We start from the raw sequence: 19,706 nt of genomic DNA, 5'->3' as shown, positions 1-19,706 counted from the left end.
AGGAAATCATAAAAGTTCATGTAAAAGGCAGCATTTAAACTTGGTTGGAAGGAAATCAGTGATTCTAAGAGAGGAGGGAATATATTTCATATATGAAGCTTAGCTAATCAATGCAAAGACATAGTGAGGAGGGACAGAAAGAAGAGCAATCTGACTGGATAATAGTGTTGCAAAGGGGAAATAATTTATCATGCCATTAGAAAGTTTGGGCACGGGTTGAGAAATATTCTAAATGCCAACTGTTTTTGTTGTTTAGTCTTGTCTGATTCTTTGTGACTCCATTTGGGGTTTTCTTGGCAAAGATATTAGAGTGGTTCCCCATTTTTTCCAGCTCTTTTGACAGGTGAGGAAACCGAGGCCAAAAGTGTTAAGTGACTTGTTCAGGATCACACAACTAATAAACATCTGAAGTCGCATTTGAACTCAGAACTTTCTGATCCCAGGTCTGAGTCTCTATCCACTGAGCCAACAAGCTGCCTCATTTTAAGACTTACAAAGGAACTTTACATATATTATCTAATTTGCTTCTCACAACAAATTTGGTGAAATAGATACTGAATGTATTATTTTTATAATAGTCATTTTATTCATTTACTGAGACTCGGAGAAATGAGATGGTCACCCATTTAGCAAGAGTCAGGAATTGAATTTGAATTCAAGTGTCTCATCATTGCAGGACCAGAATTCTTCCCACTATAGACACTGAACTTAGATGACCGGGGTGAGACATGAGTTTACAGGTAAGGGAAAATGAAGGCACAAGATTCAGGATCTGCAGGGTCAGAGGGATTATTTAGTCACTCTCATGAAGTCATCAGAGAACATTTCAGGCAGTCTCTCCTCCTCTATCCAGAACAGCTAAAGATACCGGGTGTCAGGTGTCTAACTAGCAACTCCAAGAACTTTTAGTTGACTATTTGATTGACTAAGGAGAAGGCAGATATGGGTAGTTGGCAATTCAGATCCCTCAAAAGGGTGATAGTATCCCTGGGAAAAGAGCCATATGCCTTATACTCCCTAGGAATCAGGGGTCAAAGTTTTTTCTCCAACTACTAAGAAATAGAAGGTGAGTAAATGGCCAGCATTTGAGGTTACAGTTTGGATGCAGTGAAAGGGGGTAGAGACACCATGGAGAGAGAGGGTGATAAGTATTTTCCATGTCTCCTTATGTAACTCATCAGGCTGGAGGAAGTGGAAGGGGGGTGTGTGTTATGGAATATTTAGAAATAAATTAGACAGGAATAGCCCAGCCAGTTAAATCTGGCCAGGCTGGGTCAGTCTGACCTTTCCTCCACTGACCTCTCACCTAGAAAATGCTATTCCTTTAATATCTCTCTGAGACCCCAGAACTGGAAATAGAGCCCAAGATTTCCAATAACACCCTAGAGGACACTCCCTCTAATTTCTACTATATCTGCATTTACCTCTCTACATGGGAGAGAAGGGATGGGTGAAAGTTTTTTGTTGTTGTTTTTTTTTCTGGGGAGTGGTCATTAAATGGAGAGATATTAAAATGATAATTTATTCTTGTCTTCAACCACTTAGATATTTAGGATTTGAGGGACTTAACTAGGGTGAGCATCTAGGCATTAACATCACACCTAAAAATCACTGCTCCTAGGCAAGGGAGAGGTGAGCAGAGGCCTTAGTCGTGAACTTCTTGAGGGCAACGACTGACTTTTGACTTTTTTTTTTTTGTATCTCCAGCACTTAGCAGAGGTCCTGGTACAAAATTAATGCCTAATAAATGTTTTTTGATTGGTTGATTCAGTTGTGCCAAGATTGCTGCCTCTTCTTTGACTCAGAGAATGGTCTCTATTCTTAAACTCAACTTTTTTCTAGTGGAGACTATAGCTGATGCAAACTGGGATCCTGGATTCATGACTTTCCTTCCCTACCATGAATATTATAACTTGATTTCCCTTTCTAAACAATGGAGGAGGGAAAAGGAAATATCTGGCTTTTTCTTCCACCACCTCCCTTCCTACTCAGGATACAATGGGCTTGCTTGAAGCAGAAGGTAAGAAGATTAGATCTTAGATAAGTTTTCCCTAAAGTAAGGTTAAACTCTTTTTACCACGGAAAGTATAGAAGAAAAAAAAATATAGACAATCTCTCAGAGGTCTCATATCTAAACTATATAGAGAACTTTGTCAAATTTATGAGAATATGAGCCATCCCCTAATTGATAAATGCTCAAAAGATAAATTTGGATGAGGAAATAATATATATGCATGAATATATATATATAATTATATGAAAAAAATGCCCTAAATCATTATTCTTAGAGAAAGGTAAATCAGAACAGCTCTGAGATATCATTTTGCACCTATCAGATCAACTAAAAGGATAAAAAGGCAAAATGACAAATATTGGAAAGGATATGTAAAAAACAGGTACACTAATATGCTATTGGTGGAACTGTGAACTGATCCAAACATTTTATTTTGTATTTATTTATTATTTAATTTAGAATATTTGCCCATGGTAACATGATTCATGTTCTTTCTCTCCCCTCCTCCCTCCCCACTCCCGTAACCAACAAGCAATTCCACTGGGTTTTAAATGTGTCATTGATCAAAACCTATTTCCATATTATTAATATTTGCAGTAGAGTGATCATTTAGAGTCTGCATCCCTAATCATATCCCCGCCGAACCATGTGGTCAGGCAAATGTTTTTCTTCTGCGTTTCTACTCCCACAGTTCTTTCTCTGAATGTGGACAGTATCTTTCTCATAAGTCCCTCAGAATTGTCCTGGGTCATTGCATTGCTGCTAGTAGAGAAGTCTATTACTGATCCAGGCATTTTAGAGAGCAATCTGGAATTATGCCCAATGAGTTATAAAACTGGTGTATACCTTTTGGCCCAGCAATGCCAATTTTAGGCTTATTTCCTAAGGCCATCAAGGAAAAAGGACAAGAACCTCTAGGTTCTAAAATATTTATTTATCTCTTTGTGGTGGCAAAGAATTGGAAATTGAAGGGATGCCCATCCATTGGGGAATGGCTGAACAAATTGTGTCTTATAATTGTGATGGAATATTATTGTGCCATGAGAAATGACTAGCAGGTTAACTTTGAAAAATCATAGAAAGACTTACATGAACTCATGAAGAGTGAAATGAGTAGAAACAACAGAATATTATATACAACCACAGAAATGTTGTTTGAAGAATGATTTGTGTGTATCTACTACCAGAGAAAGAACTAATGAATAGAAACAAGGAAGACATAGTTTTATATATGTGTATATCTTATTGTCAAATGATGGGGAAAGGAAGCAAAGAAGGGAGATAGCTGGGAATTTTAATGTAACAAACAAATCGATTAATTAATTTAAAAAATACATTATAGGAGAGAATATGTCTGGGTTATAGCCAATGGAAGGGCCTAAATGACTCCGCCTCTCCTTCCTCACCCTCTTATTATGCTCTGGACATTGCTAGAGATTTAGTCACCTCTGGGAAAGTCCCAGGGGTTGAGGAAGTCATAGAATAATAACACTATAGAATACTAGACCTAGAAAGGACTTTAACCATCATCTGGTACAGCTTTCTTATTTTGTGGAAAAGGAAACTGAAACCAGGTGGTGGGAAGTTTCCAAGTAGTTAAATGCTTTCTTTCCTCTGATTATCTGAGCCAGAAAAGGTTGACTAATGGGAGGTCCAGTTATCAGAAACTTAGTGGGAAAGGCATAAGTGGTGAATTCATCACCTTCCATATAGTGTCAAGAGGCATTTTAATGTAGTGGCTAGTGTGATGAGCTTGGAGTCAAGAAGGCTTGTTCTTAATTGTACATCTGCCAAGATGATAAGAGTCAAAAACAGGCTGAGAGAACCTGGTCACTGATAACACACTGATATAGGAAGCAGTAAATTAGTGCAACCATTCATCTGGAATTCTGTGAGAAAGGTGTTTAAATTGGGGAAGCTAGGGGGCAGCTGGGTAGCTCAGTGGACTGAGAGCCATGCCTAGAGACAGGAGGTCCTAGGTTCAAATCTGGCCTCAGACACTTCCCAGTTGTGTGACTCTGGGCAAGTCATATAGCCCCCATTGCCTACCCTTACCACTCAGTATTGACTCCAAGACAGAAGGGAAGGGTTAAAAAAAAATAAATTGGAGCAGCTGGGGGGGTTAGTGCCAAGCCTGGAGTTGGAAGGATCTTGGTTCAAATCTGAACTCAAACACTTCCTAACTGTGTGCCCCTGGGTAAGTCATTTAACCCCAGTTGCCTAGCCCTTACCCGTAGAGTTTTAAAGTTAGAGTTCCAAGAGAAAAGAAGTGATTAAATTGGTCATATCTCAAGATGGTCAATGGCAAATAAAATATACTATATGTATCAAAAATTCTAGTAGCAACTCTTTTTATAGTAACTAAACTGTAAACAAAAAGAGTGCATATCAATTTTGGAGTGAATGAAAAAACTGTGGAATATTAATGTGATGAAATGTTATTAAGGAAGTATGAGGAATTCATAGAAACAGATTTGTATAAAATTATGCAGAGAAAGGAAAGCAGAGGCAAGAGAACAGTACGAATACAATGGTTACAAGGTCATTGAAGACGACATTAAAGGACAAATGAAATCAAATCAAGTGCAAAGATGAATATTCATGTCAGATGACTGATATTGGAATATACTTCTTTCTTCTCAATAGAGAGTGGATAGATTAATGGAAAGGAACATGGTACTCTCTGTCAGTCTCTCTGACTATATCAGAAGGTTTTGTTTAAATGTACATTGTCATAGGTGAAGGTACCATGATGGGTGTTGGTTAATTAGGAATTGATATATTAATACTATATACAGTAATAAAACATTTAAAAACAAATAAGAAAATCTAAAGAATATAGCCGAGCATCTGCTTGTAAATATTTAATAATAGACTCTCCAAAAAATTGTAAGTACAACAAACTTTTAAGTTTAATCTGCATTAGTAACATTTTCTCCATCACTTTCTTGACTAGATAATGAAGAAAACAATAAATTCAGCTCTGATTTGTAACATTTGCTTATTTCCAAAGTACAAAACACTGGAAATTTAACAATAGACCCTCTTTAGTCAGCCTTTCTTTCTGTTAAAAAAAAAGCCCAAGATAATGTACATAAAGGTCTTTATTAACTTTTGCTATATAAGTTTCAACTTGCAGCCTTAACCAACTGAAATCCTAGTCTTAGCCCTCAGATGGCCTGTACTTCTTGATTGTACTTGGTTAATTATAGACTCTTCACCTCTTCACCACTTGGCTTTGGACCCTGGTCTGGGTCTCCTCAGTCTCATATTGCTTTTCTAACACTTGTTCAAAGATATCAAGGAGTGTTTGACAGAGATCGAACTGGAACTAGACTAAGAGAGGTGCAAAAATCCATCTCTGACTTAGTCTTAATGTTTTTTCTCCATCTCTTCTCCATATCTCAGCCTCTGTTTTTGTATCACTCAGTCGGTCCTGTTTCTTTGGGGGATTTTTGGATCCATGTGGTAGCCCACCAGCTCCTGACAGAATCACTACAGGAGGGAATTATACTTGAATGAAGAAGATGGGTGATAATGGGAGACTGAAGTGGAAAAAGAATTCTTATTTAATTGATGGGAGGGGACCTGAGAGCTGAAAAGTTAGGGAAAACGAGGAAGATAGGACTGTCAGAGTTCAGATGGGCTCAATCAACTATCGATCAACAAACATTTATCAATTACTACATGCCTGGCACTGTGTCCGTTATAAAGAAAGGTAAAATCAGTCCATGCCTTAAAAGAATTTGTATTTTAATAGAGGAGACAATATGTATATAACCAGATACATACAGAATGGATAGAAGATAATCTGAGAAGGGAAGGCACTAGCCACTGAGGGACCTAGGAAAGGCCTCCTTCAGATAGTGGGATCTGAGCTAAATATATATATTTTTTAACAAAACCCTTACCTTCTGTCTTGGAATCAATTACTATGTATTTGAGTCCAAGACAAAAGAACAATAAGGGCCCTGAGTCACACAACTATGAAGGTCACATTTGAACCCAGGACTTTCCATCTCTAGGCTTGGCTCTTAATCCATTTGGATCACCTAACTGCCTCCTCTGAGCTAAATCTTGAAGGAAGCCAGGGAAACTAAGAGATAGAAGTGAGGGGGCAGATTGGGTGAGGACAATTGTTCCAGATATGCCTTTCTTTCATCCAGTGAAGCTAGGTATATTCTGGCCAGATATGCAATTAGATGCTCCCAAGAACCTGCTTGTTTTTGAACCAACACCATTGAAAGGGAGATGATCTGGGAGAGGGGGAGTGATCAATGGCTCCTTCATCCACAACAAGGAGAGGATAATGTCACATATTACTCTTTAGGAGGGCATAACAAAAAGAATACAGGTTTGGAAAGCAGGAGACTAAATCTATCACCACTCACTTCTCTCTCAACTTTGGCTCTCTCTTCTGGTACAATGGATAGAGCCCTGGACCTGGAAGCTGGAAGACCTGAGCTCAGACACTAGGTGTGCCTAATTTCTGTCTGTCTCAGTTTCCTCATCTGTAAAATGAGAATAATAACGGCACTTACCTCTCAGAGCTGTTGTGAGGATTGAATGAGATAATATCTGTAAAGCACCTGGCACAACACTTAGCATTGGTATGTTTAAAAACAAAAAAATCCAGAATCTATCTGGTCAAAATAGGTGATTTAGAATAGAGAACTTATAACTTCAGAACCAGTGATTTTTATCTCTGGTTTCCACTTTCTCTCATTTGAAATCCTGAGAACCAATAAAGATAAAATGTAGAAAAAGGGGATAGGTGGGAAGTCATGACTGGTGCAGGAAGGGACAGAGAAGGTAAGATAAGGATAAAACCCCAGCTTGGAAATTGATATAATTATATTCTTGCCCAACTCTAACATTCAGATTTTCCTCAGAGACAAAAGGACAAGTGATATTGGAAAATACCTCCAGTCCACCCCTATCACCTTAGCTGATGATCTTGTTTTCCAAAAGCTATGTCCCAGGCTTGCGTCATTCTTTCCAACCTTTTGTCCCTCCAATGACCTTTCCTCTACTTCCCACAGTCAGCTGAAGATCAGGGTTTAATATCCATGACCTAAGCCCTAATTATCCCTTCTCCCTTGCTTCTGGAGTTAGGGAGAAAGTGGGGTGCTGGAGAGGCTTAGAGGTCCTTCGGGAAGGCCAGGGAAAGAAACAAAGAGACAAAGGCTATCATCACCAATGTCTAGGGATGCCCTGACTCTAGAAGGACAAGATGGGGTTGTGGCCAGATTTATTCTCAGCTCATTGTGCCTTCCTCTCACAATTGGGGGGTTAGATATGGCCTAGAAGACATAAATTGTAGGAACTGAGAATAAAGAACCTAAAGGATGGTAGAATACTAAAGATTAGCATACAAAGAATTAGAAATGAGGAGAGGAAGATCAGGAGTTGGGAAGGTGACAGTATGTGGAATCAGAATTTAGATGGGATAAGGGACATCAGGGTTCATTTTTAGCTTCAACAACCAGGTGAGAGAAGCACAGTTCTCATGACCCCCAGATCTCTTCCCCCATCCTCTGGAATCTTCCTTCCATCCAGCTGTCTAGGGGACTAAAGATATCCTGGCTGGGCAGTCAGCCACACATTTCCAAGAACTTGCTTTCTGGCCATTTGACTCATTGAGGGAGAGGATAATCAGTGGCAGAATCACCTAACAAGGAATTTGAGGACCAGTAGGAGGCAAAAAGGGTGATGTCTTAACCCAAAAGGTTTAGAAATTAAATGATTTCCCTGCAACCTCTCTCCTAGTACTTGGAGATGCTCGGGTAATAAGTTGGCCTGTGGATTCCAAAGTGACAATAAGTTTCTATCTTCCTTTCTCCTTTCCTAAGTTGCTTAGCAAAGGACTGGACAGGAATGGTTCAGCTAAGATCTCTTAGCTTTAGCTTCCCAGGCCTTTTCTCCACTTACCCTACTTAGTCAATGTCCCACAAAAGGTATTTCTGTAGTAATGCCACCCAGAAGATAGCTTTTTATTTCATTAGCGTGCATAGCTTTGCCCTGGGAGTTGGGGTTGTAAGGGATGTATCATCCCAATTCCATTTCCAGGAGTTTATAGGGTTAATTTATATTTTTTGTGGGGTCCCTATGTGTGAAGTGGAAGTTTAAGGGGACCTTGCAATATCCAGGTTTGCCCTCTTTAGCTACTATTCAAGGAACTGGGAAGCCATTTCAAATGCAACACTTTATTGAGAGAAAGAGAAAGAAAAAGGTGGCCAGAAAAAAAGCTCCAACTTATAGGAAAGCTCCCTATTTATAGGAAAACATAATCCTAAAGTTAAATGACATCATCCTGACACATTCATCTTGGTTGTTCCAGCCTTCCTGAAGTGGGTATCCTCCAAATTAACCTTTTTTTAGCAAATGGTCAAGGGATGAAGTCAGGTTCTAATCTATATACAAACCCAGAACAGTTTATGATACATTTTGGATGCAGGACTGATTGGGGGATTGCTGCCTCTGCCAAGCCACAGTGGTGTTTTCCAGAGCTTCTAACCTACCTGTTCGCTCAGGCAGGCACCCCTTTGAATGCAAATTGCACAGCCTGGGTTAGTAAAAAGTGAGGGGACTAAGAATGCAAATTAAAGCAGCCAAAGGTTGCTTGTGAAAGAAACTGGGGAAGGGAGCTGTAGAACATGGAAGAGGCTATTAGCCTAGCTTCTGGTTCATAAAACTTATTCCTACATCACTAGACTACAGTTTTGCACATTTTTAAAGTACCAGTTTAAAAGACATCCCCAAATCCTCCCAAATACGTTGTATAGTAAAGACATTGGTTGCTTCTGTCCCACTCAGGCCAAAGGTGATTAAGAGGCCTTTGTATTCTGAATGGGATGGGGCAATTGAACAGCAAGGGATGCACTCTTGGAGGGACTAGCTTTGCTAACTCCTATTGGGGTCCTACGCATATTCATTTTGGAGATATTAATATTGCTAATATATTTGAGAAGAACACATTAATTTCTCAGGAGTCTGAGAGGAGTAGAGCTAGGCAGTCCTAGAATCCATCCATGAGAAATACCACTTCTGGGGAGGTAGATTGTAATGAGAGGTCCTAGTGAGACTACAATTATTCCCTCTCTTTGGTTTGAGGAGAGTTCTTTATTTTTGATACTCCTCCCCAATACATACCCCTTCTGAGGCCACTGAGCTGGGCAACTGGAAAGGCCTGGTCCCTTGTCACACCCTAAACCTATCTCTTTAACTCCTGTTTTTCTCTAGACATTGATGAAATGAAAAGGACTCATTTTGAGAGGAATTTAATCCACGTTGTCTCCTGAGCAACACAGCCTAAACTTCAATAGGAAGGAGAAAGATTAAATTTTAGGAAAATCCTCCAAATCAGTGAGGGAGATGAAAGGGAAATGGAGCATCTATGAGAACTGAGATATCTCCTGTTTGGAGAATAAAAGAAAAAACCACTTTGGAGTGGTCCAGAATCAGTCAGTTGATTGATCAACAAATATTTATTAAGTAGTCCCTATGAGACAGGCCCTGGCCCTGCCCCCCATCCTTCCTATGCCCCAAACTCCATCTCCAACTCTCTTTGGGGAGAAACTTTTCAACCAGAGAAGCTGGGATAGAAGGGAACAACTGCAGCCATTAGGGGATCAATTTGACTTAATAATAACAGCATCTCACATTTTTATACCATTTACAAGGTACAAAGTGCCTTCCTCACAACAACCCTGTGAGGGGGTAGTGAAAATATTATTCTTCCTATTCTCATTTTACAGATGAGGAAACTGAGAATTTAAGTCACCTGTAATCACAAGCTAGTAAGTAACAGAGCCAACATTTTTCGTAATCTTCTCTATTCCATCAAATTGCTTCTCTTGCCTCCTTTCCCTTGGGCAAAGCTTTTTGGAGGAAATTACCCCAAATAGGTGACCTTGCTGAACCCCTTTGCTGATAATATATATTTAATCAACTCCATTCTGCTTTCTCTGCCATACATTTTCCTCCTCCCAAGTTCTTATCCTCTTGCCTCTTCATTCAATTTAATTCGTTTGGCCAAGTTGATTAATTAAATTTCAATTAAATTCAAAACATTTATTAAGCTTTCTCTATGCCAGGCATTATCTAGACACTGTTAGAAATCCAGAGATAAATAATTTGGTCTCTGTAGCCAAGGGATTTACTCATTTAATCTAAAGAGAAGAAGTAAGAAACATTTCTGAGGAAATATAATGCAAAATAGGTGAAGCAGACAAAGCAGTGTGGGATAGTGCAAGTCTTAGATTTGAAGTCAGGGGATTTGGTTTGGAATCTTTGCTCGGCTTCAAGAGGTTTCCACCTTTCAATCCCATGATCCCAGGATAGATACAAGCAAAGCTCCCTAGTGAATAGGAATTGTTTCTTTCTTTTTATTTGTACCTCCTATACTTAGTACAAGACCTGGCACAGAGTATGAGTTTAAATATACTTATATATTTTTTCCTGATCCTTATCTTCTGTCTTAGAATTGAAATTAATTATTGGTTTCGAGACAGTAGAGCAGTAAGGGCAAAGAAGTGTCTGAGGTCACATTTGAACCCAGGACCTCCCATCTTCAGTCCTGGCTCTCTATTTAACTGGACCACCTAGCTACCCCTGAATTAATAATGTGATGATTAATCATTGTGATGATGAATGAGATGACTAATAATTGTGATGATGGTTAATCCATAGGATGGAGAGATCATTTTTGGTTGGGGTAACAGGGATCTATGTGGAGGTGGTGTCTCCCCACCACCATCTGAACCACAGTGATTGAGAATTATCAGGGAGTTCAGAAAGCATAATGGAATCATCTTTTGCTCTTCCCTTATGATTCAGCATATCTCAGGCAGGTCTTTCTTCCCATGATTCTTCAACCATTTTTCCAAGCTAGTTATTAGTGATGAAAAGATATTTTCTTTCAGCTGAGCCTTCTTAACAGGCAGTGAACGTTTTGCTGATGATTGAAATTTGAAAAGGCTTGGGAAAATTTCAGGAGGAGTATAGAAAGGGAGAAAGGGATTCTTTTCCCTGAGTAGCTTCTTGGGGAAGAAATGGAAGAGCAGTTATAATTTCAGTTGGAGTGGAGAAGTGAGAAAAACTTGTGCAAGGGAAAATTTTTTGGATAGGGGAGAGGAAGGGCTGTGAGCAGAAAAAGGAAGCTTATCTGAAGGGTTCTTATGATTTATGGGAGGGCTGGACTTCCCCTGTAGAAACAGCTGAATCTTTCCTTTTCCTTCCTCAGATAAGAGCCTTGGTTGGGAAAGAACTTGGACATCCTAATAATTCTATCCCAGGATCTTATACATAACAGATCTGTAGGGTCCCATCATTCTCTCCTCTTTAGCTATGTATCATGTCACATGCCAGGAGTCTGTGAACGTGCACAGTATCTGGGCTCACCTCCTAGGATATAATGGAACAGGTGATTCTTCCTTAATTCCTTTTTCAGAGTTCTACAGTCCCATACCCAATCCCTTTGCAGAGGTAATAGAGAATATGAGGAGAAAGAAGGAGGAATCATCTGGTTCTTTTTCTTTCTGTCTTCCTCAGTGGCTTTCTCTTCTCATTCCTCACTCACTTCACCAAATTGAGTTTGAGAAATTAAAAATATTATATAAATCTGGAGCTAGAGGACATCTTGGAGGTCATCCAAGCCTCTCATTTTAGAGATGAGGTGTAGAGACTTATCCAAGCTCACACAGGTAAGAACCAGATTCCAACTCAGATTCCATGACTCTAGGCACAGTGCTCTTCCTACAGGGTGAATCATTTCTCTCAATTGAATCTTCTTATAGGGCGCCATGTACATGTTTTTGGTGCTTTACCATTTAAAAGGGATGAGAAGTGAAAGAGGCAGTCCTGGGAAGGAAGGGGGGGAGCTCTTTTCTTTGAATGCCTTCAGCTTGAAATGAACTATCAAGTAAGAGACAGCTACAGTATAGTAGTATTGGGTGGCAGTAAAGTGGAGGAATCTGCAAAGGAAAATACTTTATTTGGGAATAGAGGAAATGACCTCCATGCATGAGGGAAAAGGAAGGCCTTTTGTATTATTTCTTGGGAGGGACCATCCTCTGGTGAAACAGCTGAATTGTTCTTATTTTCTTGCACAGGTAACAGGCATTGACTGGGAAGGAATCCAGAAATCATGACTCTTCCTTCTCCATCTCCCATTTCCAGTGGACAGGATCACAAAAGCATAGACTCTCAGAGTTGTTGAGACACCTCGGAACCCATACAGTCCAATCTGTGACTGGCCAGGAATCTCTGCTTATAGCATACCTAATGAACGATTATTAAGCCTTTGCCTGAAGACCTAGAGTGAGGAGGGAACTAAGCAACTTCTAAGTCAGCCTATCCTATTTTTGGATAGCCCTGTCTGGAGGTATTTCCTTTCCCCAGGTCTCAATGTTCCTCTTTGCAGCTTTTGCTCATTAGTTGTAGTTCTGACCTCTGGGGCTAACTAAGCAGCACAGATCTAATTCCTCTTTCATATGGTGGCTCTTGAAATATTCTCAAGAAAAACAAAACAAGACACTCTTGGAAGATCAGCTATCATCTGGGCCGAGGTTCCCTTATCTGTAAAAATGAACTAGGAGACTTTTAAGGTAACATCATACTGTTGAAAAAATCACTGCATTAGGAGTCTTATCTGCCATCTACCACCCCTGGGACCTTGGACAAATCATTACCACTCTGGGCCTTAGTTTCCTCATCTGAAAAATGAAGTGGTTGGACTAGACTGCTTCTAAATTTTCCTCAGGCTATAAATCAATGATTCTATGTCCTCAGTCCCTTCTCAGTATTTTCCCCTCCAAGCTAAACATTGTTAGTTCCTTCGATGCAGCTTTCTCTTTGGCATTTTTTCAATGTCCTGAATTTATTCTGGTTGTCCTCTTCTGGGTGTTCTTCAGTTTATTAATATCCTTCTTAAAATCTGGTGCCCAGAACTAGGGGGAAAAAAGTCCTAGACATAATCCAGACCTCCTCAGAACAGTAGTATGCTTGGGTCTTTACAAATGTAAGGCACTCTCAAAGTGAAACTCCTTCAAATGATATAGTAACAACTAACATTTATATAGCTTAAAAAACAAAACAAAACAACCCTTACCTTCTGTCAAAATTGATCCTAAGTTCCAAGGCAGAAGAGAGCAGGAAGGGCTAGGTATCTGGGGTTAAGTTGCCCAGGGTCACACAACTAGGAAGTGTCCAAGGACGAATTTGAACTCAGGGCCTCCAGCCCTGGCTCTCTTTCCACCAAGCTACTCAGCTGCCCCTATATAAGCTTTAAAGGTTTGCAAATCTTTTTACAAACACTTCATTTTACCCTGCAACCTATTGATTACTCATAGATCTGACTGATGAAAAGAGATTATATTAATTTAGCCGGAGTCAATCTATGACAGGGGTGGGTTTGGAACCAAGGTCTTCCTGATTTTAAGACTCTGTCATGTCCCTCTCAGTACAGTTCATTGGCCTGAGTTTTTCCCATTTTCCGGCTATGTACTGCCACTTCACGGGGACTTTCTACATATAACTTAGGCTCACATATTACATGTACTTCTTGTCCCACGTCAGGCGCACACCCTATGTCCTGCTCTTGTCCTTACCCCTCCCCTCTAGTCCCTGGAAAACAAACTTCAGAAAAGATTTTTCCATCAACTCTGACCTAGTTGTCCAGGAACAAATGAATGGGGAGGAGCCACCAGCTACCTGAGGGTGGAGATATGGAGGGGAAGGTGACTGGACTCTATAGATGCAGCAAGATGTCAAAGGAGAGAGCGTGAGGCAGAGACAGATAAGGAAATCCAGTTAGGAGGCTATCTGTCTCCCCAGTTCATTTTCATTATCTGCAGTTTTTTTGTTTTTAGTTGGGGTTGCAAAGGGTCAGTCTCAGAAAAGGGAACCATTGACCAGGATTATTATGTGAGAATGTAATTGTGCAAAACCAAAGTCAGGCAGAGTCTAGTCAGTCTCCAGTAACCCCAGCACCTCACCTCTTGGTTCCCACATCCTAAATCTTTCTTCCAGCAATAAAGGAACATTGAGATATATAGTATATTGAACCCCCTGATTCAGTAAGATCCAAAATGGAATGGGGAAGGGTGGCACTCAACACAAAAATTAAGACTTGTAGCTTTTTAAGAGACCCAGCCCCCAAATCCAACTATTTTCTGAAGCTTATTATAGAATTCAAAAGAAAAAGCCAGATTTAATGGTTCTTCTCCCCATCACTTTCTAGAAGAGGAAAACCCTATGATTCAGGTCTATTTTAAACTAGTGATAGTGGAATATATTTCACTTTACAAAATTGAGACCAAGGGATGGTTAAAAGGAGTTACAATGTCATAAATGTGGTTCTAAGTTATTTTTAGAGGCACATCATTATAATAAACAAATGTCTGACACACATTTTTTTTTATCATATCACACTTTCTATTTATCCTTACTGTGAATACTAGTCAATTAAATGGTCTTATGATTTCAACCAATATAATTACATAAATATGGTGGCCTGAAATTTGAAACATTATTCCTTAAACTAAAAATGGTTTGGAACCATTAGCTGAATGGTGAGTGGTGGTCAGTGGCATTAGCAAAAACATACCACCCTTCCTTTTTTGCAAAAAATTTTGAGGCTATTTGTTGTATTTGAGAAAATAGATTTTTTTTAAGTAGTAATATATGTAGATAAGGTCACCCATACTTTCAAACACTGTTTAGTCACCTGTCAGGAGCTGGGACAGTTCTTAGAACAGTGAAGACTACAGTATAGAAACCAAATACCCTTTGAAAACAAACCCAAGAAAGAGAACAAACATGTTATGTTTAAAATTTTTTATTTTTTAAAAAAGAATTCTCCCAAGGAGTTGAAAATATCTCTGATAAAAAGTAAAAAATATAATTTTTAACATACAAAAAAGATACATTTTAAAAAACCAAACCACTTTCAGTCCATTTTCTGGTTGGACAGTTCACAGATAAGAGTGGGGCTCAGTGCTTTGACATAGGGTAGAGAAAAGTGCTCATTGCTTAAGTTGATTCATCAAGTGCTGAGGGACTAAGGGGAGGAAGGAGCAGTTCAAACTCCTCTTAACACTGGGAGTGTATTCAGGGGTGGGAAACCTGTCTGATTCTGACTTGCTTCCCAAGAGGTTACTTGGCAGTATTTGATCCCAGCTTTGGAGTGTTTGCTAGTTTCTCCTTCAGCTTGCTGGGCTGGGACTGGAAGGCCCTTCCCCATAACTAGTGCAGTTAATATTATTGTCAGCCCTCAGGAAGCTACTGGCAATCTTTCATCAATATCATCAATTTCCCCTACCCACCTTGGAGACAAAGCAGGCCACTTGTAGTTTAATGCTTGGGGACTATGAGGAAAAATCCCCAATGGAAAACAAAAGAATAAAAGTGCTAAGAACAATACTTCAGAACGAACTCCAAGGGAGTTCTGAAGATATTTTGTGCCTTCCTCTTCCTACTGACACTGAACCCAAACTCTTAAGAAAACCGCATGAGGGGAAGAACAAAGTGTTTAGCCACAAGCTTTCACCAGCTTCCCTCATGAGTATCTATTTGCCTCTGCTTTGAAACAAGGATAACATGCTATCTGAGAAGTGGAGTGGATCACTTCCCTTTCTTATAGGGAAAGTTTCTACAAGAACTGGGAGCACCTTAAAAAACACACATAGAGTTGGTATTTGGGAAGGGCTACACTAGTTTCAGGAAGCCTCTTCCCATCAGAATTTTGGCCATTATTTCCGTTTCCCAGCTCCTTAAATCACCTTTGCCTGGCATGGTGCAAAAGCAGGTTCTCAGAAGTCAACTTTTTGTGATTTTCTGAAATCAATCCCCCCCTCCCCAGAGATATCCTGGGAAGACCAATCTAGAGGCCATCCCAACCCAGCTTCAAACTACTGAAAACCCCTCATAATTCAGGGAATTCTGAGGATAACGGGTCACAACAGAATCCAAACCTCCCACAAACCAGCAAACACCTTCTATGACACAACAGCAAGACTGGCTGAGAGAATGGACACACTTTGGCGGCTGTCTTGGGAGACAACTGCCTGATGATCTCCCAACATCAGGGAGACAGAGGTTAAAGTAAACCCATCCCCCCATGGTGGGTGGAGGCTGTCATGCTTCTGAAAAATCGAGTCCAGGAGAGACAGAAAGAAACAGGTAGATAAACAGCTGCTTCTCTTCTTTGGCATATTCACTGCACGTTGTTGTTGACAATACAGGGATCCACCTAGAAGAGCAAAAGGAAAAATGGTTTTAGATTTAGAAGGTGGGAGAGAAGAATCAAGGGAGTCAGGAGAATGTTTAAGTTGGGAGCAACCCCCTTCCTCCATTTAATTCTATGACGTTAACATGAACATATAAAGCTAATAACTCTCACCTCAGTATAAGTGGGTGGAGGCATAAACTTGAACTCCGATGGATACATAAAGATGGGGCTGTCCAGGGAGCTATCATCTAGGAGAGGAGTGGTAGGACTCTCCAGCCTGTGATCTTCAGGAATGATATCCATGTAGCAAGGAGGCGCTACAGAGAGGAAATGGAGACAATCGATTAACAGTCCAGCCAACAATAACTGATTTCCAGGGAATCTTTAAAGGGAAAGGGGGTGGGTAGAGAATGAGACTACTTGGCTCACCTTCTGGGGTGTCAGGGATGTTTAGATCCACCCAACTCATTTCAGAGCTGGTTCGGCTAGCCATGCTAGATGTCCGACTGCTGAGTCCAGACTTGCTGCCAATGACTAGGGGTAGGTCCAGAATGACTTTCTTAGATCCAGGGACACTAACATAGATCTATAGAGAAGAGAAAAATTGTTTTGTTATACAAGAGAGTCATAACAATATAGTTGTTTGCTTCAATGATCGATTTATCCTAATCCCCAGAGACAGCTTCATTCACTCACCAATAAAGAGTATTCAACACGAAGGATGTTGCAACCAAGGATGGAGGGTTTGATCTTCTGCACTCGAAGACTTTTGCCACGCCATGATTCACAGGTGCCAGAAATGATATGGTTGCCTCGAACAGAAGACAGCTTTTGGGTCAACACCTTGGTCTGGCCATTGGCAAGGTAAGTGTGTCGGGCAACAATAGCAGCCTTGGGCACAACAATTCGGGAACATGTATTCTCAAAGTCAGCATTGATGGAGATTTCATCACCTGATAAAAAATGGATTCTTGTTACTAAAGTGTTTAGTTGATGATTTATGGTCCACAACCCTTCCTTAACAATTCAATCCCTGCTTCTCCCAAGCCCAGACTTCTCTTACCTTCGCAAAATCCTTTTCGGTCAATCCGGGCAGAGACAGATACCCTCCCATCAGGAATAAACAGGCAAGAAACTTTTTTCTCTTTCTTGGCAGACACAGGTGCCTGAAAAGAATAAAGAAATCTCTGGAATTAGGATTTCCAATTAAAGATGGCCCCTATTTTTGATTATGAGGACCTCTCTCCTGCAGAACTCTAGTCCAATATTATGTAATATTAGATAGGATGTGCCCAATTCCATAATTACACTCCTCTCTAAGCTTTGATTGAGCACTTCTTTGTCAATGATAATAACAGGGTCCTGTAAGATGTAGTGAGATTTGCTCTGCCTGAGAAAAATCAAGAATCCCCCCCCTTCTTTGCTTTATTTTAAAAGGTAAACTTTTTATTAAGTTTCACTTTAAGCCAAGGACTAGATTCTTATTGTCAAGAGGTAGGATCTCCCACTACCTAGCACTTAAGTCTATTGGGAAAGCTTACCATCAAATCAGGGGTATTGACATCCACTGGATCCATCACTTCAAAGTACTTCTTGGTTTCTTGAGAGGGCTGGCTAGGACGGTCTAGGAAAGCCTTTACCCAGTAGTCCACACAGCCATATTTTCCCTTGAATGAGGTTCCCAGAGGCCTGTATTGGAATAAAGGGAACAATTCCTTTTAGATTACTCACAGAAGCACTGAGTGCTTAAGGAAAGGGAGGTTTTGAAGTAGAGAACAACGTGGCTCAACACCTACCCCTGAGGAAGTTCAAAGCCGAACTTGTACTCATACTTGTTTCCAGGTCTCATGATCACAGACTCATCATCAGCTTGAGAGAGAGAAAAAGATCACCCATTAGATTTACTAAAAAAAAGTATCCCGATCCTATTTTGAAATGCAGAACTACCTAAAGAGTAAATAAATTTTTTGAAACTAATTAGGGCCCTTCCATTTCCCTCCCTCGTTTCCCAAAAGGAAGACTGTTTCATTCTGGTTGGGTTAAAAACGCCACAAAATCCTGAGCCCCGACCCTTAACCAAGGAAACTATGCTGTTCTCGCCTCTAACACTGGGTGAGATTTAGTTAAGCACCCTTCCCAGTCCAAAGTATCAAGCATGTAGCAGCTGAGGTAAAGAAGGCTGGGAATAAGAACCCATCTTAGCAGAGGGAAGGAGGAGGAAGGTGTTAGCCAAGCCCTCTTCCTAGTTAAAAGTCTATGGTACATTGTAGCCAAGGTGAGGGAGGCTGGGAATAATACCCATTTTAGTAGAGGGAAGGCGGAGGAAGGTGTTTGCTTCCTAGTTAAAAGTATCAGTTTTGTAGCCCTTTTCTTTGGGGGGGAGGGAAGAGGTCTGGGAATAATACCCATTTTGGTGGAAGGAGAAAAAGTCACACCTCCCCCTCCCCAATCTGGATCTCCCCATTTCCCCAGGTCTCGCTTTCCTAACAGCCCCGCTTACGTCCAGCGCTCCCCCTCCCCCAGGAGAGGGCGAGTTCCCTTACCTGCGGGTTGATCTTCCAGCAGGAGGGTGTCCTCATAGCGCAGGTACTCCATCGCCTGCTTGCACTGCTGCGAGCCCTGCAGCCACAGCACCTTGGCCACCCCGCAGGCCAGGATTCTCACGGCCTTGACCCGGGTCACGTCGCACACCTCGACCACCACCCGGCCGGCCACCTTCTCCCCACTGCAGTAGACCTTTTCGGGGTCGCTGAAGACCACCTCCAAAGTCTTGACTTTCTTGAACATCACCATGGTTGGGGCTTAGTCCAATGAAGGAGACAACGAGTTAAGTCTCTCGAGAGTCAATGAAGGATTTTTCACCTTTTTTATTAAGGCGAGACTATTTCGCTCTCCCTGGGCTGGGTGGGCTTGTTAATTTAAGTCTAAGAAATTTAAGAGCCCCTTTTCCAAAATATTAGCCTTTTAGACTAACTTTTAAATAGTTAGGAAATGGAAGACTTCTCACTAAAGTCAAGTCTTCGAAAGAAAAAGAAAATCTTTTCGTCAAAGCCCTAGAGGAGTTTTGAGAGAACTCTCCCCAAAATCTCAGAGGAGAAGAAATTACAGGTCTGTATCGAGCGCTCTAGGGATTGCCTCTACGAGGAGGCGGAAACAGCCCTATATAGGGGCTCGGCTGACTGGGCCACGCGAAGGCCTGCGAGGTGGCTCGTGCTGTCCTCGTGCACAACCTTCCCATTGGCTGTCTTGCCCTTGTTTACCAGGATCACAGCCAATCAGAGCGCGACCCGGGGCGCGTGGACACAGTGTGCCTCTGGCGGGGAAACGGTTGTTGTGCATGATTTCCTCGGAGGAAGGAGGGGGCGGAGGGGCTCTTGAACGACTTCCCTGGAGACCAATGAAAAGAGGATGGAGAGTAGCCCCTAAGCCTATCATCTTTCTAGTAAACGTAGGTGGGTGGGT

At 40.9% G+C, this 19,706-nt stretch overlaps 1 protein-coding gene across 1 annotated transcript; it reads right to left on the bottom strand.

Moving 5' to 3' along the window:
- Nucleotides 1–14,886: 14,886 nt before the first annotated feature.
- Nucleotides 14,887–19,361, bottom strand: LOC123244238 (thioredoxin interacting protein). Its single transcript, XM_044672591.1, has 8 exons — nt 18,788–19,361; nt 18,041–18,113; nt 17,786–17,933; nt 17,308–17,410; nt 16,941–17,197; nt 16,674–16,830; nt 16,416–16,561; nt 14,887–16,265 (listed from the first exon to the last, which is right to left on the bottom strand). Exons 1-8 carry the CDS (start codon nt 19,035–19,037, stop codon nt 16,230–16,232), a joined length of 1,170 nt encoding a protein of 389 aa, XP_044528526.1. The 5' UTR covers nt 19,038–19,361; the 3' UTR covers nt 14,887–16,229.
- Between the last annotated feature and the right edge of the window lie 345 nt (nt 19,362–19,706).

This window comes from Gracilinanus agilis, chromosome 4, assembly GCF_016433145.1.
Source record: "Gracilinanus agilis isolate LMUSP501 chromosome 4, AgileGrace, whole genome shotgun sequence".
NCBI classification, from domain to species: domain Eukaryota; kingdom Metazoa; phylum Chordata; class Mammalia; order Didelphimorphia; family Didelphidae; genus Gracilinanus; species Gracilinanus agilis.
Note: the sequence above shows the minus strand (reverse complement) of the source record. Positions and strands in the feature narration are given on the sequence as shown.

Coding starts and splice junctions, on each gene's coding strand:
- LOC123244238 (XM_044672591.1), bottom strand. CDS start 19,037: ATGGTGATGTTCAAGAAAGTCAAGACTTTGGAGGTGGTCTTCAGCGAC. Junction 18,114..18,787: donor GCTGGAAGATCAACCCGCAG/GTAAGGGAACTC, acceptor CTCTCTCTCAAG/CTGATGATGAGTCTGTGATC. Junction 16,562..16,673: donor CATCCCTGACACCCCAGAAG/GTGAGCCAAGTA, acceptor TCCTCTCTGTAG/CGCCTCCTTGCTACATGGAT.